Genomic DNA, 25,262 nt, shown 5'->3' with positions numbered 1-25,262 from the left:
TGTCTGGTGCCTTAGTGTGTGAGGTAACCGTATGCACCTGAGCCTCTGTGTTCCCCTTAGCTTTGTCCTGTGGTGACCGTATTTGTCGTGTGATTTGACTGTGTCTGTGTCATGTGGTTTGCTCATGCAGTGTTGAACCTTCTCCTGTCTGGGATAATGTGGGGCATAAAAAAATAAGTTTGTGAATTTTTACATTGTCACCATAAAATTAAATGTCTAAATGTTTCCATTACACCAAATTACCAAAAAAAAAAAAAAAAAAAAAAAAGGAAAAGGAGGAAAAAAAGAAGGGATTTCTTGATTATTTTGCAAAGTAGACTGAGTAATGTGAACTGTTTTATTACATGCAGGGCTTTCAGTCTAATGATCAAGCTAGGCAGATGAAAGCTGATGATAGTCATACAGACAGGTAGTTTTACAGTAAAGCTGCTGAAGGTTCTGTTGCTAGGATTCTGTTACCTCAAGATAGCACAGTGCTGGAGTGTAGTATTAATGTATAAAGGATACGTATGAGCAATTTTTATTGTCTTTTCATAGTTCTAGGAAATGGTAATCCGAAGTGTTATCCCAATACCTCAATATTAATAATGGCTATAATTTATATAAACTTGTGTTCATGTATATATACACATAAAAAGGCCCATGTAAAAGCTGTCTTCATTCTGCATTCACTGTGCAAACTACAGATGGTAAGACTGCTATTTTGCTGCTCTGAGATTTCCAACTTCTCCATTTTTCTAGTAATATATATGACATCTGGCATATGACAGTGGCACCTCTCTGAAGGGGGACTCATTAGCAGGACAGTCTGTGATTTCCAATCAGGCTGAGTGCAAAGGCATTCACACACAGTTCTAGTCCAGTGAGGCAGCACTTCATGTGTGAGTCTGCAGCCCTAGGAACCTGTCCGTACATGAAACTGCTCCAGGATTCTCAGACAAGTGGAGACCTTTGCGTTCACAGAGGACAATTGTTAGAAAACAAATAGAAGGAAGAAGGTAATAGGTCATTTCCTTGAGAAAGATCAGATCTGTGTTTTACTGGTAGCTTTTACAACTGTTTGCTAAAAACTGAAGACTGTGAAAGTTGTAGAGGTTTGGAGGACAGATTCTGGAGCAGAAAATTTACCTACAAGTTGAGGACCACTTGCCTTTTGCTTACATTCTGCCTTGTTCTCTTCTGTCTCTTCCCTAACCTGCTGTCTGAAGCCACTCAGCTCTGACCAGTGTCTCTGACCATTTGTTCTTGCTCCTGTATCCTTCTATACCAATGCCAGCTTTTCTTCATCTCTCCTCTGCTTTTATTGCTCACTACCTGACTCATTCTTTTTGTTTCTATTCATTCTTTTTTCCTGCATCTCATCAATATTTCTCCGTCCTCTGGTTTCTTCAGATACAATTGTGCATTCAAGGCAAGACAGTGCTACTTTTTGTTGGTTTATAAAATCACACAGTGAATGCAAATTCCCTCTCTGTTCCTAATGCCCTTCAGGCCCTGCTGCCCCTGCGTGGCTGCAGGGGAGGGTGTGAGCATCACAGCCTGATGCCAGGACCTGTCCTTCTTCCTCCTCTCTCACCACTTCACTTGCAAATTGTAAATCCTTGTTCAAAGTGCTGAAATAACTTTAATTACTTAATGACTTATGAACTTATTTCAGGAATCATGGAGGACAAAATAGTTCAGTAGTTTTTTTTTTTTTCCAGATTTCATACCAAAATGGATACTTAGCTTTGATTACTTAAACCAGACGATTTGGCTGGCAAAGCAACAGGCAAGAAAAGACATCAGATCACCAGAGTTGTTGTTACCTGCAGCATAGTCTGCAGTAAAATTGCCTTTTCTAATACTGGCAGAGTTTCAAATGGTGTGTATTAGTTCTTGTGGAATCTATTGGATGATGATGAAGATTTTGGGAATAGTATGAGGTCTACTGAAGTTACAGGTGTGTTCTGCTTTAACACCTCAGTAGGATTTGTATCAGGGTCCTAAGAGATGGCCAGGGATGGTAGGATAGCCATGCCAGAACAGTGTCCTTGCAGGAAAAGGAGGTGTGCCAGGCAGTTATCTGCAGGAGATTCCTCCTGATAAATCTGTGTCTGCAGGTTATAGCAGAAGTGTGGTGGAAAGAACAGATGTACCAAAGTGTTGCTTCTTGTGATAGTCTGGATGGAAAATGATCCCACAGTATGGTGGTTATTAAGACCTTCCTCTTACTTCTGGTTTGTCAAGCATCTGAGTTCAGTGACTAGAGAGGTTTATTGAGCTGAAACATAGGGATTTTTATTTTTCTTTGAAAACGTCCCTTTATAGCAAAATTCTGGTTTATTAATAATACAATTTATTTGGTAATGCTTAATAAAACATAAGGCATAGATCCTTACAATAAGGTACAACACATAAAAGTAATCTCATTTTAAGTACTTTTATGTGCACAGTCTGTCTTAAAATGACTCATCAGTGTTCCTCTTAGATCTCTGTATTTTGAAACTGGGATTCAACAGTTGGAGTACTCCAGTCTTATAAATAAATGGTTGCTGTTAAGTCATATTACTTATTCTACAGGCTTGATTTTTTTATATATTTATATTTTTCTATTTACCTGAACCTAATTGTTTGGTATATTACCAACTTCTGTTTAAATTGATTATTTGATATTTATAGTAAACAAAACTAATAGTGATTTTCTTTATTTAAAGATGTTTGGTGATTAGATGTGCACTATGAAATGGATACACATCCCTGGGCATTTAACAACCAGGGAACATAGTGAGAAGAGGGATGTAAGAGAGTTGAATTGGCACATCTTTATCTAATTTATGACTATGTTACTAACAATTAATCATTATACCTCTTTTGTGAGAAGATGGCATTCTGTGGCTAGAAAGAAATTGGCTTTAGAATTTTTCAAGCCTTATTTATTATAGATTTTCAAGGCAAATTTATTACAGATAAATCACTTGCTGTGTTTTCAGTCTTTTGTTCTGTGAGATCATTTGATGAAATCCAGAGCAAACTGCAGATCTCAGTCAAATAAGGCTGCTGTTACAAACAAGCCTTAATTGGAACAGCAATGCCTGCAGGATGGCACTTACCCTCCACCATGCTCAAGCCTGTTAATTTGAGCCAGGTGTGACTTAAAGGTAAGTCCAAGTAAGATATATTCTTCCAAATTGTGCAGAATTACCTTTTGATTTTTGTTGTCAAATTTGTGCAATGTTCATCTATAAAGCTAATTATATTTTTTTTCACTCCAACTATTTTATTCATATTCCTGAATACTTTCTGTAGGAACTGCAGGAAGCAAGTTTTAAAACTTGGTTTTCTTTTAGCTAATCAGAATCTCCAGAAGCACTGAGATGAGAAACATGTAGTGGAGGCAATACAGTTAGGTGGCTGCAGTAAATTTTAAAACTTAGGGCAAGTGCTTATTGCAGTATGTGGGGTGGGGCAGGAGGTTTTGTAATATTGACTTAACAGCTTAAAACTTTCAGTTGTTGCATCTGCCCTTGCTCTTTCTTTGCTGCTCTCTGGCTGCTCCTCTTTCTTCCTTATATTAGCTGTGTGACAGTTTTTCCAAACTCAGCTCAGAACAATTAGTTAGGAAAATTTCAATTGCTGTGTAGAAGTGTTGGTTTGAGGAGAGTGGGATAGGGGTAAGAGCTGTTTTTGAAGGCTATTCCTGAATATGTAAATGGTTAAACAAAAAGTGTGTGATATGCTGCAGAAGAACTGTTGAGTTGCTTTCATTTCGCAATATTTTACATCAAAGACTGCAATAGGAAGTTTTTGTACAGAGCAAATGTTACTCAAGCCTATTGTCCGTTTTCCTCTGTCCTGTATAAACACAGCACTTAAGGGTCAATTATTAATATTTTATTTAGATGTTCTCTTACCCTCTTCAGAAAATTGCACAAACATCATTTGTGCTGCTTCTTTTTGTTGCTTTTTTTTTCCTGCTCCACCCTTCCCCACTTTGTTGTTCAGTAGCTTCTTGAGGATAATGAAAAGATGCTTTGATGTTTGGAAAGCTTAGTGGAAATAAACTTTTATTTCAACTTTTGTTCCCTTTTATATAATCCTTTGCTTTTGTCAAACAATTGTAAATTTAGCATTGATATAACTGTAGGGTGTCTGGACTCTGATAAGTAAGTGGTGCTAGATGCTCTCAGCTCAAATTAAAATATCTACACCTTTCGGGAGCTCCATGAAAAAAGAGAGGTCTTCTTGATTTTTTATTTCTTTCTCATTTTCCGTAGTCTTAAAACATACAGCATTCATCCTTTTCCCTCTAAGTTAAGGAATTATTCACAACTATCTTAGTGTCCTCAGCTGACTGTTCATGAAGCAGATAATGGAGTAAGTTACAATGGAATTCACTGTCTAATACTAGGTTTTTATCTAGTAGAAGTAGAAGTCAGCATAGCACAATGCAGAGACCAACAGCTTTGTTTGTTCCTAATGTTAAAGAAAAGTAAGTTAAGTTGGCTTGTTGAGACTGTCTAGAGCCATCACCTTGTGTGCTGTCTATATTCCCTGAATTGTTTGCCCCTGAGATGCTTCACATAATGTGAATGAAGTCGTTGGTTCTTATGTCTGTCTTACCCTAATCCTTTACCACAGGTCCTAGTGCCACCAATCTTATAATAGGCTCCATCGCTGGTGCCATCCTGGTAGCAGCTATTGTCCTTGGGGGGACAGGATGGGGCTTTAAGTAAGCAATGCCGCATGTCTTCTCTTCGGTGGCTCTGGCATTTCTATTTCTTGCTTACATCACTAAATTTTGAGTTCCTGCTACAAGAGTTCCAAGTTAACCCCCCCAACTCTAACAGACTGCTTTAAACAAGAAAAGAAATTACACATGCATTAAACAAGCCAAGGAAATGGATTTGAAAATAGCAAATGTTATCAGGGTGCAAAGTTGAATAACAATAAAAGCATTAGGTGAATTCATAAAAACTAACACTTAAGGAACAAGGTCTTTTTTTCACCTCCAGTCCATAGACTGAAGCTGATTACATTGGTTAAAAAAAGCCCCCAAAAGATACATGTCTTATTTTGAATGTAGTAGTGCTTTCAAACTTTTTGACAAGAAGAGATGTCATGTAAATGGTCAGTGGTAGAAGGAGCAGAGTAGTCTTGTACAAAGGTACTTAATTCCTACCCTTTTTGTAGTGTCCATTCTGCCCACACGCATGGTCTGCATTTGCTAAAAAAGTTCTCCCTTTAGAAGCAGTGTTTATAACCTAACAGATCATGGAAGTAATTAAATACAAGTGATTTCTCATGGCATTTAAAGTTGCTGTTTCTTTTCAATAACATGAATCAATGCTAAGCCATGATACAACAATAAGCCATAATTCTTCAAGGAGAATAAGTAGTAGTAATAATAATAATAATTCAAAGAAAATTTTCTATGGCCTCTATTCATATTTCATGTCAAAGTTGAGAAGAAAAAAATATTCCCTAATTGATTAAAGCAGTCATCAAAGTAGAATGTAGTGATAAGGTCATATTTATCTTGTAATTCACTTTCAAAGGTCACCTGAAAATGTTTTACTTCTGGTTTATGCTCTTATATTTTTGAAGTTTCAGCTGGCCTTAATTAACTATGCATATAGAAGGAAAATATTTCAAAATTTCTTTCAGGCCTGCTGAAAGCAGCAAATCAGGCTTTGCCCTTTCTCCTGGACAAGGCAATTACTCCCTATTACACTGTCTGTCACTGTTGGTGTTCTCTGAAGGACTCAGCCACATTCATTTTTCTCTCAGTGCTGGTTTGGAGGGTGCCTGTGGGAATTAACCAAGCTAGATTCTGTTGGGGGAAAAAAGTCGGTTTACCCTTTTGGATGAGTTTTCTACAGTAAGAGACATTTGTCCATTACCTAGCAATTCGTAGACTTTGCAGAAACAGGGTGTGCATCCCTAGATGATAGGCTTGTATTGCACAAGGTAGTTTGCTGAAAACAAAATGCATGTCATGAAAATATAAAATAATTAGTCAGTTCTTCCTCTGAGTCTTTTCAAGCTGTCTTGTGACCTTTGCCATCAGCACTGCAACAGACTGCCCTGCCTCCAACAGACACAGAGCTTGAGAACTTGCATGAGAGAGGAGTAGGACAATCCCTCCCTGTCTAAAACAATAAATACAGGATGTAATTGATTATTTATTCTTTGTGTTTCACACTTCTCAAACTGCTCTCACAAGTGATCAGCTTTGCACCCTGGTGTCATTTGTTTGCCCAAAGGGAGAAGCTTGTTATGCCTGTAGAAGATCTGCACTGGAAATGCCTCCTGAAGCTCTTACTCTCACAAGAGCAAGATGCAACTGTTTATTCTGTAGCAGAACCTCAAATACACTGGCCTGGCCTAGCTCACAGCTTGAAGTGCATGTTTCTTCTGGGGGCCAGAGGGGAACAGAAGAGGCTTTTCAGCTTGTACACAAAGAGGGCTAGCACATGTAGACCCCCAATACTTGGCTTCAGATAGATCTGGAGGGACAGATGAAGATAATAAAGGGATTTTAACTTTTCCTTTTTTTAAGCAAGTGATATATTTAGCCTCTGCAACTATGAGAGAAGGTAGCTAATGCTTTACAAACTGGGAGATGTGATTTCTGTTTCACAGGTTATCAGATGTTCATATGAACATACGGTACTGTGGTGTCAAGTCCATATCAAACGTAAGCTGCAACTAAGCAAACTTTGTTCATGAACTGAGGTGGGGGGTGGGGGTTGGAGGGGAAGTGTTAAAGAAACCTTGATGCAAGTTCAGAGAAAAAAAAAGTAAAAACAGCTCAACAAACAACTTCCAGTTTCAAGAATGAATCTAAGGTTAATTTTAAATCAAGTTAATGTGTAGACAGAATAGGAAAGAAAATATTAACTGACAATTTTACAGAATATAGAATCTCATTAGACATTTGAGGTGGTTTAAAGGCTGTGGGTAGAAACCTTGTTAAGAAGTAGATTTTACTCAGTTGAGCCTTGCATAGTACTTTTAAATCTGTTTAAGTACAGCAGTAAGAACTTGATTTTGGTGTAGCAAGTCTGTGCAAGGTTTCAGTATACAGTGTTTAACACATTAAGGACATTTTTACCATTAGAGTAGCTCAGGGGCCTACACTTTTTTTCCTAGCATATATTCACTCACTTCTGCTAAGCTACTGCAGTAATGTAAGTCAATTAATGTTTTTGTTACTGACTTAAACAGCAATTTTGGTAACAAAATACTGCTAAGAGGTAAATACTAAGAAGAGTGATGTGGAATTGTACATGAAAAGCTGCTGCTTGTTATAGCAGAATACAAAAGTGGCAGATAGATAATTGATTGTAGACACAATTCTATTTCCAGCAATTGCTCTTAGCTAAAGAGCTGCAAGGTTTTCTGTTTCTTTAATAGAAGATTAATGGAGGAACCAAAGACTTACCCAGCTATAACAGATGCTGAGGTTGAACTGGTCTGGGTGGTTGTGTTTAGACCCCAAAGATTTCCACAAGTTAAAGCAGTGGAATGCTGGTGGCAATTTCGTGAGGAAGGAGGTTTTGGTCCCTTACCAGCATTTCCACCAAGCATGAATTGTGGACAAAAATCCAGTCATCATTGCACAAAGAGCAGCTAGAATCAAACATGAGGTATTTTCTCATTTTTTTCCCCAAACTACTGGAATAAATGGGAGGTCAGTGTCTTATTTTAAGTCACTTTTTTTAGTCCCTAATTTTGCTAATTTTAATCAGTTTTGTAGCAAAAGTTAATTTATTTAAGCTCTTCTTCAGCATTTGAACCATGCTTTAGGAATGCCTATGAAAACATTAGCTAGTGGTTTGCATGAAATCTTCAATAAAGCTTTGAACTTACATGATCACACACAGGGGCACACATTTGCAAGAAATGTACTCTATGACCATGTTCCTAGTTAGTTGCTCAAAAGAATGCAGTGGATTGCAGCAAGGTATTTCTTGAATACATCCAGCCCTTTTTGAAACCGGTTTTTCTTTTCTGAATTTTTTTTTGTAAACATGACCATGTTAGGCAGTGATGTGCTGTAGCATGGAGTACTTTTTGACTAAAAATAAGCTATACTTTTCATTTTGTTAGACACCCTTTTTCTGGTTGGATTACAGACAGAAAGGCTGACCTACATTATTTAAAGAGGCATTAAAACTTGAAATGCAAAGTCATAGATGTTCTAAGATCTTCCACATAAACCAACAAAGGACTAGGAAGCAGCATAATTTTCATGTGTGTTCTTCCCTAGAGGACTTCTGCCCCCTTACCATTTAACTGAAGCATAGCAGAAGGAACCTTGTACTGCTATAACTCAAAGCTATAAATGATGAGAATATCCAGAACCTGCTACTCACCTACTCTCCTTTATTGTAATTTTCTTGGGAAGAGGGAGACTTGATCTATTTGCCAATTTAAGTTAGACTACTAATTGTCTTCATTTTAGTATTATAATGCTTGGTAATTCAGGATGAAGTTGTTAAAGCAGGTCAGGTAATCAGAAGATAATTTCAATTCCTGCAGGGTAACACCTCCCTGCTCACCTCTGGAGTGCTATGATGGCAGGTCTTGTTAAAGCTTTGCATGTGTGTACTGTTTCCTTATTGACACTGTACCTCATGTTCCCTATTTCAGGCTCTTATTTTAGTTCTTCATGTTTCTCTCACTCATACAACATTGTTAGCAGAATATCCTAAGTGAAGAAAGGCAGTGGTTTGGTCAGTATCTTGTTCCTCAAAGGCTGTATTTCTGCTGAATAAAACTAGGAAATGAGTAAATATATGGTTTGGACAGAATGCATCATGAGTTTTGTACTAGAACACTAGACTAGTGAAGATCAGGTTAGAAAAGAACAGATAAGATAAAAGTCAAAAGAGTTTTGTTAGATTGTACTGGGAAGCTAGCATAGCATCTGCCCTCTGTACCATGTTCTAAGACTTATAAAGTCCATTTCTTTAATTAAAATAAGCTCAGGTAACAATGTAATTCAGTGTCTGTTTTAAGGACTTGTCCTCTTCAAGCAAATGGGAATATGGTACTTCCCATATAGTGGAAGGACAAGTTATGTCACCTGGATTTTTCATCTGCATTGTTGATTTAAAAGGATGGACTAATTAGTTGTTTATCAGTAGTACTTGAATTCAGACAGTATTTAAAAAGAGGAGGTGGGGGGAAGAGAAGCAGACATTTTTCCCATTGAAACTGGCAGGACAAGCAGATACACAGCAGCCTTTAACTCACATTTAACCAAGTTCTGTAATATTCATACTTCCTATCTGGCAGTTTTGCAAGTTGGCCTGAAAATTGTTTTCCTTATCTCAAATCTACCTGTAGTTTAGAGGATGAGGAATTGAGATACTGACGTAACATCAGCCTCATTCCAAAGGAGTATTAGTACAGTAATCCTGGAGGGAAAAGGCTGAAAAGTGAATACAGTAATCTTCTTCCAGAAACTAGCAGTTCTTAAGCATTCATCTTGCACAAATCCAATCACAGGTATCCAAGGAAAAAACCAAAATCAAGGATGCCCAAGAATTACCAGCCTCTGGAAGTCCTCTCAAAAAGAAGTTGCCTTTGCATTAGTCTCAAACCACCAGTTAAACCTTATGTATAGAATAAATATTGTAGCAGTGGCAGAGGTTAGCAGAGCTGCAGAAGATTGAAAATCCAGGGGTTGGTCTGTAGTTTTAGGGAATATATGAATTCCTGTTCTGTATTTTTTGCATGTTGGTTTGGTGGTGGTAGTGGTGTGTATGCCCAATGGTAAAACTAAATGCATGAGCCCCTTGCTTGATGCCCCACATAAAGCCAGATACTGGGGAGGTTGCACCCAACTTTTGTTGTTGCTTCCTAATGTCTTGCTGTTTGACATAGGACATCAACATCGCAGGAGATTGGATGTCACCAGCTTGCTGCCCACTGTTAACATTCAGTTCTAATCACACAACTGACAAAGCTGTCCAGTCTCCTTCGAATGCAATGTCTCAGCTGTCTTTTGCACCTTACTAAGACTCACAGCACTTATGGTCAATAGTGTGGTAAGAGCTCACAAAGGCACACACACTTTTGTCACACTGTATTACATAAACTAAATTCTGGTGTAGCCAGAGCTGGGCACTTGCTCTGAGAACTCAAGCCTCTGCTGGCTGAAGTGTTGCCATTCCTGGCACGTGTGACTCATTCTCTTTAGGTAAACATGTGCATTCTTGGCGTACTGCACACATGTTTTACTGGGAGCTGAAAAATTCTACAAATTTAGAGCACCACTTGAAATACTACAGAAATAATTGATTTCTGTATGCCAGCATGATCTTTAAACTGCATAAGGAAACCAGTACTTGGTATCATGCTGTACAAAGCATGCAACCAAATTCCTTAAATAGTTACCCCTTGAAAATGTTACTGGTTAAACGGTCAGTGTGAGCCTTTTACTTTACTATGACCTTAGCAATGGCTTTGTTCCTGTTATATCTAACTAATGTCTTGCATTTTTCTCTTTACATCTCCTTTTGATGCAACCTGGAAGAAATGTCAAAAAACGAAGGTTCGATCCAACTCAACAAGGCCCTATCTGAAGAAATGCCATTCAAAAAGCTGCTTCTTGCACTACTGGATTTTGGATATCATGTCTTTGCTGTAGCTACACAGGAACTAAATCAGTATGGAAGAACATGAGAACAGTAACAATAAACAAAAAGTTGGGATGTTGAGATAAGTTGGAAATACTTCCTCTATTTACCTTTCTCTTGTTAACATTAACTGACAAGTGATATGAGCAAACTGCTTCAAAAAATCAGGTGTTTTTTTCCTTTTCTCAAATTAAGAAGGAGACACACAGACCAAGTGCAATAAGAGAACTGTTCCAAAATAATGGAATTGCAAAAGATTCTTTCCCAGCCTGCTGGCACTCTAACTTCACTTGAGTTCGCATGACTTCCTTTTTCTTATCAAACTCCAGTGGCATGAGGAGCTAATTTTGAAAGGGTAACCTGCATGGCTCACATACAAACAACCAAGTTAGCAAGCTGACCCCAAGCAGAATCTGCAGCCCAATAAATACAAACCACTGGGAAGCCAGTGCCAGGTTTCAACAGCTTTTCCAGCCATGCAGTGCATTCTGCTGCTGGACTTGAGGGTTCCCTGCTCCATGAGCTCACTGTCCACCTTGGACAGGAGCCTCTTGGGTATGGAAGCTAGTGAATGTTGGATGGAATTCTTCCAAGAAGGAAAAAGTGTAAATATGGAAATAAGATTTTGATGTATCATTTTCACAGATTATATATAAATATATATATATAAGAGAGAAAAGAATTTCCATATTAAAAGGTTCTATTCTTTATGTAAATCTATTTTTGATGTTGGGTTTGGTTTTGGGTTTTTTTTCCTCCCCTTTTTTTCTGTAGCATGTTGTACAGCAGATGTTCTGGGCTTGCTCAAAAAAGGCAGATAACAGCATGCAGATGCAGGGAGTTCTGACACCAAACAGATGTGATCTAAAGTTTGTATGCTTGAAACCAAAAACAATTAAAATGTATAAATGCATATCTATGTATTGACTATAAGTCTGAATTACTTCTTTTGGCTGTTATACAGACTTTTCCATGATATAAGTAACACACTCTCAAACTAATCACAGAAGTGCCAAGCTATTTTTTTTTTCTTTTAAGAAAAGCTACTTTTTTTTTTCCCTGCCTAGATCCTGTAAAATAAGAACTTAAGTAAGCCTTAAAATACTTAAAAGATGTTAAAGCTTGGAATGAGCTATTCTTCTCTTGCCTTCTGCCCATCCACTCGAAGCAGCTTGCAAAGGTGACTGACCTTTTTAATTCACTCCCTGTATCTCTTTGATGCATGTCACTTCAAAGTTTAATGCAAGATTAATACTTTGACCCTTGGCTACTGGTAGCCAGTTACCATCACAGTATGTGCAAAATCCCAGGTAATTTCAGGTGTGTTGTCATTACTTTTAGAGACACCTTCTGCACAAACACAGATTTTTACAGAGCAGTCCTGTGTCCCTAGGAACCAGGCTCACCTGGCTGCAGCTGCCTTCAGAAAGGTTTGTGAAGAGGTCTAGTTTAGGGCTCCCTTAAAGTACAGAGCTGGACAGTCTGGCTCATCCTTTTAATCTTGACTTAGAACTTACATCATTTGGTAAGTGAAATAACTGAAAATTTAATTGCTGTGTCTGATAATCAGAATTAAAGACTTTTGGATCTAATTTAAAAGTTGTAGTTTAGTAACAGCAGAAGCCCAATTACACTACTTCCTGCATCTTTGTTTAGAGGAAATCCATTTCCCAAGTTAGCTTTAAGAGCCAAGGCATTAAAAAAATGCTGCAGACATTTTCCTGTGAGTTAGAAAACCTAATTTCAGTTATTTTTCTTAATATGATAATGTTCAGTTCAACAGTCTCAATGTATTTGTTTTGATTCACAGTTATTATTAAATATTTTCAATCAGCTTTAACATAATCACATTTACACTTACTACGTTATAAGTTAAAGGTGCTGCACACAGGTAGTTGACATTAATAGAAATTATAAACCTTGTTCTGAAAACTTGCTGCTTGGCTTTAAGCAGAATTAAATTAGTGACATTTCTCTGATGACAAACCAAAAATACTTGCAACTGTATTATGTTTCTTTAAAAATGCTGTGATTGGGAACACAATGCCTAACTTTTTTCAGGTTCTGCTTCCAAAGCAAGCGTAACCCACAACAGAAACACCAGTGGTATCAAAAATTACAATAAATAAAGTCAGCTGGATATACATAAACTACCTGTGTAATAAACCTTGGAGAAGCATTTCACAAACAACATTGTTAGTGTGTGATGTGATGTTTTAAATCAGACCACAGTGGTCCCCAACTACTATGTATATATGTTCAGTGCTGGAGTAACTTTTTTATTTACACCAGCAGTTTCATAGCAATGAGGATTTCTTGACTGAATTTATGCTCCAGACCTCAGCCATTGTGTGTATGCGAAGAACACACTTTCTGCCCTGTGTGCACACAAGTGACAATACAGCTCAGAGTAGGTACAGGCTGAAGTGCTTCCTGTGCTGGTAGACATTTAAAAAACTGGATTTGATAGGTGTTGGTTTTGTACATCCCCCTGGCTGTGCTTTGGGAAGTGCGTATCCGTTTAGCAGTAACTTGTTCATCGCAAAGCGTCACCAAAAGAAGACCAGGTTGACTCTGCCTCCATTTCATCCACTCTACATTTGCTCCATTATTTACCTATTCAGCTGGACAAGAAACTGTGGTAATTGTATAGCTCATTCCAGTCTGCTGCATGATCTCACTGATTTGATCTGATACTCTAAAAGAGAAGTCTGCCAGGCAAATTAACAGCTGTATAGGTGCATGGTCAAGAAACAGATTACTTTAAGGCTGGAGTCTAACCAATTTTTCTTTACTATGCAAAGATGGGTATTGCACAAACAGATGAGACAAATGTCTGAGGAAATGCCATAGAATACTTGAAGTTATGTTTTAAGCCTAATCAGTCATGTTTTATATTCATTACTGCTTCCACTGTTACTCTTCCTTTTAAAAATGTTTTGTAATTATTTTTTTAAGTGCACAACTCGATGTTGTTATAAATCAAGTTTTTGTTTGAAGTTAATACTCATTCATATCCTGTTGGCTGCTAATGAATGGAAATTCAATAGTCCTTGTTCTGCATCTTAGCAAGATGAGTATTAAAAATGTCATGAACATGGAATGGAGTAGTTTTTAATTTTCAATCTTTTTTTTCCTTATTTATTCTCTCAGTTTAATTTAATTTCTGTGTTCAAAGAATCATAACCTTTGTAGTAGTGGAAATTGAATGGAGTTTTCTTTTATGAAAGATCTCAAACTGTGTCAAATCTCACAGTGTGGCTCTGTCTGTGGGAGGACGTTGCACGCAGCCTTGCAGCCGTGCATGGAACCAGCGCCTCTGCACCCAGGATAGGCCCAGCCTGCTTCAGTCCCAGCTGCTGGCTACACTGAGTTCACTGAGACCTGGAGGCTTTTGTTAGTTGAGCGAAGCCTTTTCCAGCTCAAAAATCTGAACTATATAATTACAAGAAGTCCAAAATAAGGCCCTTGAAGTATTCTTTAAATAATTACATCATAACAACCAGATACTATGGCACTCACTTCAACGGAATACTGTATGAAACTCCATTTCCCTTTTTTTGCCAGACTAACTCTAGTGAAGCCAGCCTGGGAAAATACAATGCATGCATGTCACAGTTACCAGATTACTACTGATATTGTTTTGCTTTCTCCAGCTCCAGACAGGGAAACAAAATACACTTTTGTGTTAGTATCTCCCAAGGTTCTGTATGAAAGCATTGTTCTCATTTAGAATGATAGAGTGAGGGAACACTCTCACGAATGGATCCACTATTATCCACATCTATTTCCTGTCATTTAAATATAGGATTTATCCATCAACTCAATATAAACATGCAACATTTTGGCTATAATTAGAATAGACAATCATTCCTTAAAATAGGAGTTAAGTCTTTTGCAGCATATGAATAGAAAAGCAATATAGAGACAGATGCATATCTGCTTTTGATGTCACAAGAAAAAATTCTTGTAATTGTTTTTGAAAACTTTCTCAGTTTCAGCACAAACACTGAAGACTGATCTTGCTGGGGCACTTACTATCATGAACAAAACCAACACAACACCAAGCCACATTGTATAAAACCAAAAAAGCCTCCTTTGTTCTAAATGTAATTTCTATAGATTCCTACCTACAAGAGCTGAAAAGTTAATTTAACATGAATCATCCATCAGTAGTATCACAGAGACTAAGTGCCCACTGAAAGCTTAAATAAAAAAAAGTAATTAAGAATTTTAATAGTAGAGATGCTCAAACCAGTACATTTGAAAGCAAAACATCACAAAAACACTATCTTAAAGCTACACACACTATAGTTCAGTTTAGTGATTTATTGTTTACAACTCAGCAAGCACATTGTTGTAGGTTTTTGGAATAAGTTATTTAGTGGGAACAGATAACACAAGACTGGACACAACCCCTAGATAAGTACAAGGACTCCACATCAGACTAGCATCACCAGCCACTTAACGTGTTATTTCTGAGCAACCACAAACTGCTGAGGGCAATGTAATTATGAATGCTCTAATTTGTAGAAAACCCATAATCAAGTGTCAGTTGATTTTTTTGTTATTAAAATTTTCTTCTAAAAAAGCTTTGTTTTGTATTAAGTCATGGGATAGCCCTCATTTTACCAGTAATACTGTAACAGGCCATACTTTAGTGTGGCACTTCTTGAGCCAGTATAAGAATTTCCCCATCAAAGCTGATAAAGCATGGAGGAACTTAAATGCATTTTACATGGTCCAAGTCCAGTTGTCAGACTTCATAAGCACAACACTGCACCACTGTATATCATACATTCACAGATTTCCTCAGCCATCAGTCCAACTGCTGGAGGCTTTGAATTTGCTTTAGAGACTGTGAAGCAATGCTTGCATCTGCAGTACACAGAAAAGCTGAGAGAAGGGCTGGTTATTGCAGCTGTATTTAACTGGTGACAAAGGCACAAGCATGACACACTCCTTACATTACACACCAGTAACATGCTGTGGGTTATAACATCACTTTTGCCTCTTGTGCAGAAAGAAAGTGTCCCCACACAACATGTGCTGCTTCACTGCAGGCTAACCTGGACACTGTCCAGCCAAAAAACAGCACAGGCAAACTGCTTTTGACTGGGTTCCTATCTCCAGCTGAGATGGTGATCAGTTTATTCTCATGAATGAAAAATGTCTAAATATCTCAAATCTACCAGAGGGTTACAGAAGAAAATGGCACCAGCAGCATCAACTGATATCCCTGTGAGCCTGCAGCTTTAACAATGGCCTAAGGACCCTTGGTGGGAGCTGTGCTGAGCAGCACCCTGCGCTGTCAAGCTGAAGAAGTGCCCAGACCCCACTGGCACAACACACCCCTGTTTTCCTCTGGGCAGCAGTCTGAGCTGTGCAGCAGCAGCACTGGGGACACCTAAAGCTCACCTGTCTATAGCAAAGCCTGACTCTCAGCCTTAGTGCAGTCACACAAAGATGCTTCCACTCATCTCTTCAGCTTATGTAAACAGAGATGTTTATCTCCCTAACAAGGACCTCTTCCCAAAATGTAATTTCTAGCAGTCTGGTTTGCTCCAAAGCACGCCAATAACTGTATAATTAGAGAATAAATGTATAGACCTTGCAGTAGCAGTGCTCATAGTTTTGTTAAGCAGTCTCAATCTGTTCTTTCAAAGAGAAGGCTCAAGTTACTTTTAAAAGTAAGTACAAGGACCACAGTCTAAACCTCCATACTCCATTCATATATTTATGTTGGGATTTGACATATTCTGACCATCAATTTCCTCCCAATACCTTTTCCCTTTTCAACATGCCCCACTCTGAGAGTGGCACAACAATGAAATCAGATGGAGGGAAAGTACACAAGCAAGCCTGTTTCCTTTGGAGTCAGTCACTTCTCCCCTATTTCCTTTCATGTGCATCTGGACTCTGTATTACTATTTCAAGACTTGCTCCATTATGAAATTACTCTTACAGATATTGTAAACAATAACATAGTTTACAGACAATGAATGCTTGACCAGGATTTCTGTGCAATGAGAAAGCAGTTCCAAGAAACTGAACTATTCTAGTGCCCTCCAGCATTTGCTGAAAAGCTTCAGGAAATTAAAGATTTTAACTTCTCCTTTGTGTAATGAGGAGTCCCGAACACAAGACTGAAAATGGCCTCATTTGCAGAAGGAAAGAAACAATTGCCTTACATTACAGAACCCTGTCTGTGTGCTGTTGGATCAGAGGTCTGGGCAGGTAGGTCAAAGATTCAGGTCTCATTACATTTTTGCTTTAGTTTTCCTTCCTCTGATTTGGCTGGGCATTTTCACTTCAAACACAAGATCTCTAGGACAGGAACTGTTGTACACAAAGGAGACCTTTACACCTAGGCCAGGGAGCACTGGTTTTGGGCAGAGCTGGTTGGCTGATAAGTCTGAGACAAACCCCCACCCCAGGTATTTAAAAAACTTAAAATCTTCATGAATTACGCAGCTTTTTAGCTGTGCCTAATGAGTAATAGGATAGGAAAAAAAGTACCTTATTAAATTAAACTATAGTCTTTTCAGAAGTTCCAAATTAAACTCACTATATAGAAATTCATCTAGTATCACCTTTGCAGCATCTCCTTTGAGAATAGTTTCAAACGGTACAGTTGTAAAATAAAAATGGGAGTTTCAAAGACTGTGTGGCCTGACCTGTTAAAAAAATAAATAAACTATATACTTAATTTAAAAAAAAAAACCAACAAAACCACAATGTTCTATCTGCCTCTATCACATGGTTCCTTACTGATAATGTATGGGTTTCACTCATCTAAGTATTCTAAATGACAGAGCTTGTACTACTTCATTCAGGAAAATCATTCAAGAAGGGAGATTTCTCTGCCAATAAATTATTCATGAGAGATCTTGCACATTAAAAACCACCAACTTTCTCTTCTGACAACAGCAGTAGTGTACTTATAAGGCTTCACATCTGTGGTTTGAAGAGTTGTAAGTACTTTATAAGTGCCAAAGAGCCCTAGTAGGAGCTACCAGCAAAACACACAGCAAAGCAGATAGTCCAGCAAACAGTCTGAGAATGAGCAGGCAACCAAGGAGAGCTGAAGATCCCCCAATTCCCTTTCATATGAGACAGAATATCCTCATTACTCTCCAGAATCTCCTGTGACCTATTTCTTGGCCCTAAATTTGCTATCCTCTCCTCCAATTTAATCTTGAAGACTATTTTCACCAAACAACTTTGAGTGGGAATGTGCAGGCTCCCTGCATGGGGCCGTGGCTGCCAGGGGAGTGTCTGTGCTGTGGGATGAGTGTGACAGTGGCAGGGCTGGCACCCCTCCTTGGTGGCCCACTGGCATAGCCCTGAGGCAAGCATGCTCAAACACCCTTTTCTCCCAAGAGCTGCATGAAAGAAACACTCTCAGAGAAAGAAAAAGGTAGGAGGCTCCACATTGCAATTCTGCTCAGCCTCAGGAAAGAATGCACTGTGAAAGTGCTTTTCTTCCCCAGAAGATTTGGCTGTAACTCCCTGGGAGAAACGGATCCTGTAACAGCCTTGCTTTCTTAGATGTTAGTGGCAGTTTTATGAAAACATGTTTCACTGAACTGCTCTTCTAGCTGTGACATAACCAGGGTGACTCTCCTGTCTGCCTGGAGTGCTGAAGGTGAGAAGGATTTCTCCATTGTCTGTGGGAACATGAGGAAGCAGGAGGGCTGAGTCAGGAAGAACCAATGACTTTATTCTGGAGCATGTTGATATCAGCCCAGCACGCAAATGGCAACAAATCCCTTAATTCAAAAACTAATAGTTGTCTGGCTATAAAGACCCAGAATGCCATTAAAATTAATCAAAAGCTCTCTAACTGAATGGTTAATGTGAGAGAACTTGCCCAAAAGAAACGAACAATTAACTTTTAATGTACTATACTATCAGGTTGGGGTTCTTTCTTATTTTCTTGGAATGTTTAAGTCTAGAGAGAAATATGGTCACATCCTTTAAAAAGGCCATTTGCATTTATAATATCACATATCACCAGATTATGGTTTCAAAAATATATATTAATTTTTTAACCAACATTGCTTAGCTTGCACTTGTAAAAATACCTGCTCCACATGTCTTTTCAAAGCTTGTGTTAAATACACTTGCCAGAAGTGTTACTTTTTCCACAAATTGATTTAAATAAGTGGCTTCAACAATGGAGCCAGTTCACACTTGTGACATGTCACCTAAATTTACTCTTGGGGAAACACTCCAAATATGGCCCTGGAGTCAGAGCCGCTCACATGCAACAGTTGGTAGGCATAGAGAGAGACACATTATCACAGAAAGACAAATGTAGTCTGATGGGGAGCTGCAGTTCCTCAAACCTTCTAGCAGAAGGCCACTTCTCAGCACAGGCCAGAGACACGCCAGGGTGTCCACAGGCCTCCAGCTCCTGGCACAGAAATACCCTGGTCTCCTGCCTGTCCCCTGTCTTATCTGCCAGCTCCATGGAAATGTTTCAGGTCATCAGCAATGGTGTACAGCACAGAAGAATTGTATGTTTAACTACATCTTTCCACTGGTTAGAACTGCTTAAGTATTGCATCACACCCAGTGACTATCCTGCTGGCCATTTCAACATAGACCTAGAGGGTTGTTTAGAGCACTGTGGGGTCATCAAACACTTTGGGAATAGAGATTCAATCCACCAAAAGAAAAAGGAAAAACAAAACAAAACAAAAACCAAAAAACTTGACATCAAAAGTTTAAAAAAAAAAAACAGATTTAGATATGCAAAGCTCTCTAAATATAATTTTAAAAATGAATAAAATATAGCTTCAGACTTTGGATCAAGTATTTAATTTCATTTCCAAGAAGCTCTTATGTATGCTTATCAGGGAGCCAATTTTAAGGACAGTTTAATCTTCTGCTTAAAAGAGAACTGGAAAAGTTATAATGGGAGTAGGATTCCACACTCTACCTTTATGGATTTTGAAGAAAAATCAAGCCTCTGCCAGGTACTATGAATTTAAAGCTAACAGACCTTTGGGTATCCCCCACTCTTAGAATCACAAGTTCTGTCTTTGCTATCACTTAGCCAAGTTTCACACAAGGCTGGAATAATTTGGAACCCAATTCAGCAAAACCCAAACTTTCAGCTAAGAATGTCTGTAAAGCATTTTTTTTTTTTTAGTAAGCCTAAAACAGATGTCTTTCATCATGTGGGACATTTTAAAAAGCTGAATACTATGTTCAGGTGTGGCTGCTTACAGAAGTAACAGGCAAGCTGTGCATCCCATCACATGTTACTGTCTCTCAGGCTCAGCTGAATCTCTTATGCATAAATGCTTACTTAGCTCAAGCAACCATAAACCACTGCCTATTAATTTAAATGTTAATTTTAAACCACCAGAAGTTTTGCTGGGAGCAAATGCAGGAAAGAAGCAACTCTGTATATAGTTATTTATACCTTTGCTCTAGTCAAAATGCAAATACCAGTGAAATGGCCTCCTACTTTTCTTACTTATCCCTTATTCTTTTACCCTGATCATTTAACCTTTTGTTTTATTTTATTTTTTATATATTTCTGGTAGAAATAGCATCCTTTCTGTAGTGTTACATGATCCGAAACCTCTGTTTCATCTATGAGTAAATAATCTGTCTCATCTGTGAGTACATCAATTTTTCTTGATAAAAATATCCTTCTGCAAATGACTCTGGATATGATCTACAGCTCATGTGAATTATATTCATAAGATATGGAGACCCACAGAAGATATGAACACTGGCTGCCAGGGGAATAGATCATGTCCTGCAATGAAAGAAAGATTATTGATAGCTTAAGAAGGGCACAGAAAGCTTTACTGAGGGAGTGTGTGGAAGTGAATGAGATGGCCAATCCTGGTATGTTTCTTCTCTACTAGGAGGCTGAGGTGATCAATCTAATTATCAAAAACCTCTTTACCAGAAATAGAATGTAAGTGCTCTGGTTCAGAAGGAGCAGAATGTAGTAGGCTCAGGAAGTATTTGTAGAGCCAACTATTTTATCTGCAGCAGAATTTCCCTTGAGCAGCAACTCTCATTTCTGCGAGAGCCCCTGGTTCGATACCCTTGGGTCTGTCAGGATTTTGAGTGGAATGAAACCAATGTTGTTCTTGATCCAAAACCAGATAAAGTGCAACCCAGAAGGGGACTCAAACTCATTTCTTAACAATTAATCCACAAAGGCTGCAGGTTGACAGAAATTTATCAACTCACAAGAAACATTTTATCATTTCCTTTCCATTCAGCTCTACCCTTAACAACATGGGGGACAGTCCTTAGAGTGACACACCACAGATACAGATGAGCAGCAAAAACCACTTCTGTGGCATTTTAATCTTGCTCAGCTCTGACCTCTGCAGCCAGGCCAGCCACGAACACAAGCAGCCCCAGAGCCTTTTCTACCCAGGAACTACCTAGTGTCCATCACAACACTCAGATCTTACCTGCACACTTTCCTTCTCTCCTTTGCCTGATTCAACCCCCAAATACAGAGGTAAGGAGAAGTACACTGGCTACCCACTTGCCAAGGGGGCTCCAGATTGCACATGGGTCCAGAATCAGGTACAGAACAGACTTTAAAAAGAAAAAAATAAAACCAAAAGCTGAGCCTTAAGGATCATTTCAGCACTAGAACCCAGGAGAAGGAAGTCTACTGGAATAGCCTGTATTCAATAGCACAGAGAAGAAACATTGGAGATCCTACATAAGAGAGGTTTCCTCCACCATGCTGCAAGGGTCCCTTGCAAGGTATTACACTCTTAATTTCATCTTGAAGTCTGTTTCAGCAGTTGGTGACCACTATTATATATATATATTTTTTTTTTTTTTTTTCCCCACCATTCCCAAACTCACACTTCTAGCCAAATAAATGGAACATTTGCAAGTTGGCCAAAGTCCTACAGTACAGTTATTTACAAGGGTTCTAGCCAGTGTTCTCTCATCCACAAATAGTCCCTTGCACTTTTGTTAAACAGTAGCATTACTTACACAAAATACACTTTGACAGGGACTGCTTATTGAGGAGATAAAGCATCAGAAGAAAAGCAGTGTTTATTGTCATAAGCATGTCACAAGACCAAGGGTTTGGAAGGGAAGTTGCTTCTCCATTTACATGGACTGGATGCACAGAAAGAATGCAAACTTTAAAGGTATTAATGAACATCAGAGAAATCAGAGTCTCGAGCCAACTTTCCAGTTGATGTGAACCAGTGCAGCCCCACTGTCTTCAACTAAAATAAGCCTTATGCTACTGAAACATTGCTGTTTTCTGAAGGAGGGATTGTTATTCCACATGCAGAGATAAAAGGGAGCTGCCAATGAAAGCCTTGGAAAAACAAATAGTTTGCTGCCCAGCTAGCATGGACCGGTGCAGCTGCACTGTCTTCAGACATAGAGCAAGGTGCTACACGATTTGGCCTAGAAACTACAGAGTGAGGAAAAAAAGAATGGTCTCACCTGCCCATTGCTTCAAATAGCTGGTGTTAAAGTTCTGCCCAACCCTGGTTATCAGCATGGTCACAGAGCCCCAGCTCTTTGAGTAGTATGTTTTCTGTATGCAAGGGGATCACAGCAGGCACAGTGAGCACAGGCAGAGTTGTCAGTTGTAGAGTTGTGCTCAGGCTTTTCTCTCCATGCTCCACATAACTGGAGACAGCCTTTTCATCAGTGCTTTCCTTCCTCTTCCCTACTAGCTTAACTCATGTCTCCAACACATAGAGGTTTTCCAGCTGCTACACAGAAGTCATAATCCAGCTGAGAACTTCACAGAGAGAAAATGCAACAACAGTAGACCACATTATTGTTCTTGTGAAGGAAAATGGAACCAGACTATCCTCCTCCACTGGAGAATGTACAGCCCTCCAAGTTAGCTCTTCTTAAGGTACAGTTGTGTAAACTGAGCTGCAGTGGGCAGCTCAGCCCAACTACTTCAACTAACGTCTTTAAGTGGAGCCCTTCTGTGGCTCTCCTCTGGCTCTCTGCTTCAACTTCCATGAGCTGCAGCACATGGGCTGAGCCCTAGCCAGCAAATAGCTCTAGTCGTGCCACACAGATTCCTGCTCTGGGGTGAAGGGCTCTGCAACAGCCAAGCACATAAAGCAAGATGCCTGAGGTTTGAGCCAGCTCTGGACAACATGAGCTCCAAGGGCAGACTTGCTTTCTACTCTTCCCCTCCTGCCCTCCCCGGTGCAGCAGTTCTGTTATTCTTCCACCGCTCTGTGCACCCCTTCCCCTCGGCCAGAGGCAGCATGGCCACCAGGCTGCCCCGGGAGGGCCGGGGTCCGCAAGCAGAGGAGGACAGGCGGGACAGAGAAGCGGAGCAGACTTGCAGCAAGGACAGCTCCGCACAGAGAAAGCGGGAGCTCCGGGTGCCCGGGAGCAGCGGCTGGGCCCAGGGGGTGGGGGCTGCTCTCGAGTCCTGACGTAAAAACTAAGCGGGGCTGCTCGCTCCGCTTCTTAAGGAGCGCGGCGGCGGCAGCGGACTCGGAGAGTCCTGCCCTGGCCGGAGCGCCGAGGTAAGCGCTGAGAGCTGCGGGCGGCGCCGGGGCGGGAGCGGAGCGGGCGGGCGGGAGCGGCTTCGGGCGCTGCCCGGAGCCTCGGGAGCCGCGCGGGACAGCCCGGGGATGCTGCACCGGAGCGGGCACCCAGCCCGGGACCGGCTGAGGCAGCTGCACGGCCGAGGGACTACCGTAACGAGAGCTCAAAGTTAGATGATAATAACAATTTAACTGATTAACTTTTAAATTATTATTGTAAGGCGTTATCCATGCCGGAGAGTGGAGCAGGAGACTACACTGCAAGGAGAAGCAGGGATAGGGGGAGGGTGGGAAAAGTCAGAACCAGGAAGTGTAAATAGCATTCACACACACACAAACTACAGTGTAAGGACAGAAAGATCAACACATTGGAGGGCGTAGGGGAGGAATTGCATGGAAGCATTCACCACATGCACAGGTAAGAGATTAATGAAATCTGGCGTTTCCTGGGCATCCCCTCCAGCTCTCAACTATCTAAAAAAATACAATCTTGAACCTTGTGGAAGACTAACAGCACAGTGCTGCCTGAGTATGACCAGACCATAGGGACTAGTGGCCTTTGCTACTGGCCTTTACTAATGCCATGCACATCATACTTTCAAGGGCACTGATTCTCATATTAATTCCATACCAACTCCTTGCCGAGGGCTGTCCCTTGCTTTGACAAATCCAGAACCCTCGTCGTAGCCAGTTTTGAAACTTACAAAGTTTAGAATAAGTGCTGGGGAGCAGAAAATGCAAAGCAACCAGTTCAGTTTTTAACCTGTACAAATGAGATGGGCTCTGTCAAAGTTACAGAACCATCATTTAAAGGATTTTAGTATTATTATTTAGTATTATTAGCTTGTTTTATTATTATTCCTTTGTTTGAACAATCTGTTGTTGTTGGGGCTCCCCACCCACTGCCCTGTCTCTGTCTCTTCACCCTCATGGTCATATTTGAGACTGCTAAATTGCTTCGAAAACCAGAAACTTTATCAAGTTAACTATGTCCGTTGACAAAGTCTCAGTAAACAGACATATGTGCATACTGCATGGCACACAGGTGTCTGTGCCCAGTGGAAGAGCTATGATGCACAAACAAGAATGCAGTAGTGACTCACAGGATGTTTTTGGCTTGCTTCTGAGAAAGCAATCAAAGCCTGCCTTGTGGAGTAGGGTACAGAAGACTGATGTTTCTTGGGGATCTTGGAAGCAGCAGGAGGACAGCCCTATTACTACCACCACTGTCATAAGTGACATCCACTAGGCAGAGCAGTGTGGGAAGAGCAAGCTGTCCCTCTTTTGTTCCTTAAATGCAATGTTCAGGTCCAGGGCTGCCAAGCCAGCTCTTCTCACAACACCCAAACTCGCATTAAAAAGTGACTGTAGGTAGCTGGGGAATAAAGTCTGAATACCTCAAAAATATTCCCAGAACCTGACCAGGTAGCCAGACAGGGGGCTAGGTAAGAATAACATTGCTAGGACTGAAATCTCTGAAGAGTCCTTTAGGTCTACAATGAAATACATTCCACAAAGCAGACTACTCTTCCCTAGTCTCACGCACAGGCTGTGCCTGGACTACTTTTCATGTACAATCCCTCTGCACATCAATATCCTGCCTTTGGCATTTTTCTTCACATAGCAAAGGAACACTTTTTCAGAATCACTCACAGAAGAGACTTTCTACACAAAAAGCCAGTTGCTTATCTAGCTCATTAAGAGAAGTAGCTTCCCACCCACAACAACCAAACTGAAAATGTACAAGCAGGAATACTCAACAGATCAGCACATACATTAAATAGAATTTTGTCCTAAATGCTGATCTCAGATTTAGCTCAGTTCCACAAATAGGTTCTCCATATGCCATGAGCTACACTAAAAACAACCCCTCAAACTTGTTTAATATCAGAAATGCTAGAAGTATGTTAGAAAACACAACAGAGAAGTATGTACTACAAATGAAATCTGATGGAGAAAACAGGGCTTTTCTGTCCACAAAAGGTAATCATTCTCAGAATTTCTACCTATCCATTACAGATACTACTTAGCAAATTTCACAGTTTTAACTGTCAATTCTCAGTGATCTGCAATACACATCTATACT

The 25,262-nt window shown here is 39.8% G+C and overlaps 2 protein-coding genes across 11 annotated transcripts in view; one reads left to right on the top strand and one right to left on the bottom strand.

Annotated features, from left to right (window-relative positions):
• The window catches only part of ADAM23 (ADAM metallopeptidase domain 23), a 69,284-nt gene extending 57,734 nt beyond the window's left edge, over positions 1-11,550 (top strand). Inside the window, exons 25-28 of one of the 10 annotated variants that reach the window (XM_053982184.1) lie at positions 4,621-4,711; positions 6,625-6,679; positions 8,638-8,720; positions 10,529-10,614. In XM_053982184.1, the coding sequence (XP_053838159.1) occupies positions 4,621-4,711; positions 6,625-6,679; positions 8,638-8,703 (212 nt within the window). In that variant the 3' untranslated portion in view covers positions 8,704-8,720; positions 10,529-10,614. Of the gene's footprint in view, positions 1-4,620; positions 4,712-6,624; positions 6,680-8,526; positions 8,721-9,876; positions 10,041-10,528 lie in introns of those variants that run through there. The other 9 variants (XM_053982183.1, XM_053982185.1, XR_008437854.1 and 6 more) reach the window with 9 other exon arrangements.
• The window catches only part of DYTN (dystrotelin), a 53,875-nt gene that overhangs the window by 1,397 nt on the left and 27,216 nt on the right, over positions 1-25,262 (bottom strand).

Source organism: Vidua macroura, chromosome 7 (assembly GCF_024509145.1).
Source record: "Vidua macroura isolate BioBank_ID:100142 chromosome 7, ASM2450914v1, whole genome shotgun sequence".
NCBI lineage: Eukaryota > Metazoa > Chordata > Aves > Passeriformes > Viduidae > Vidua > Vidua macroura.
This window is presented reverse-complemented; position numbering and strand designations above follow the sequence as displayed.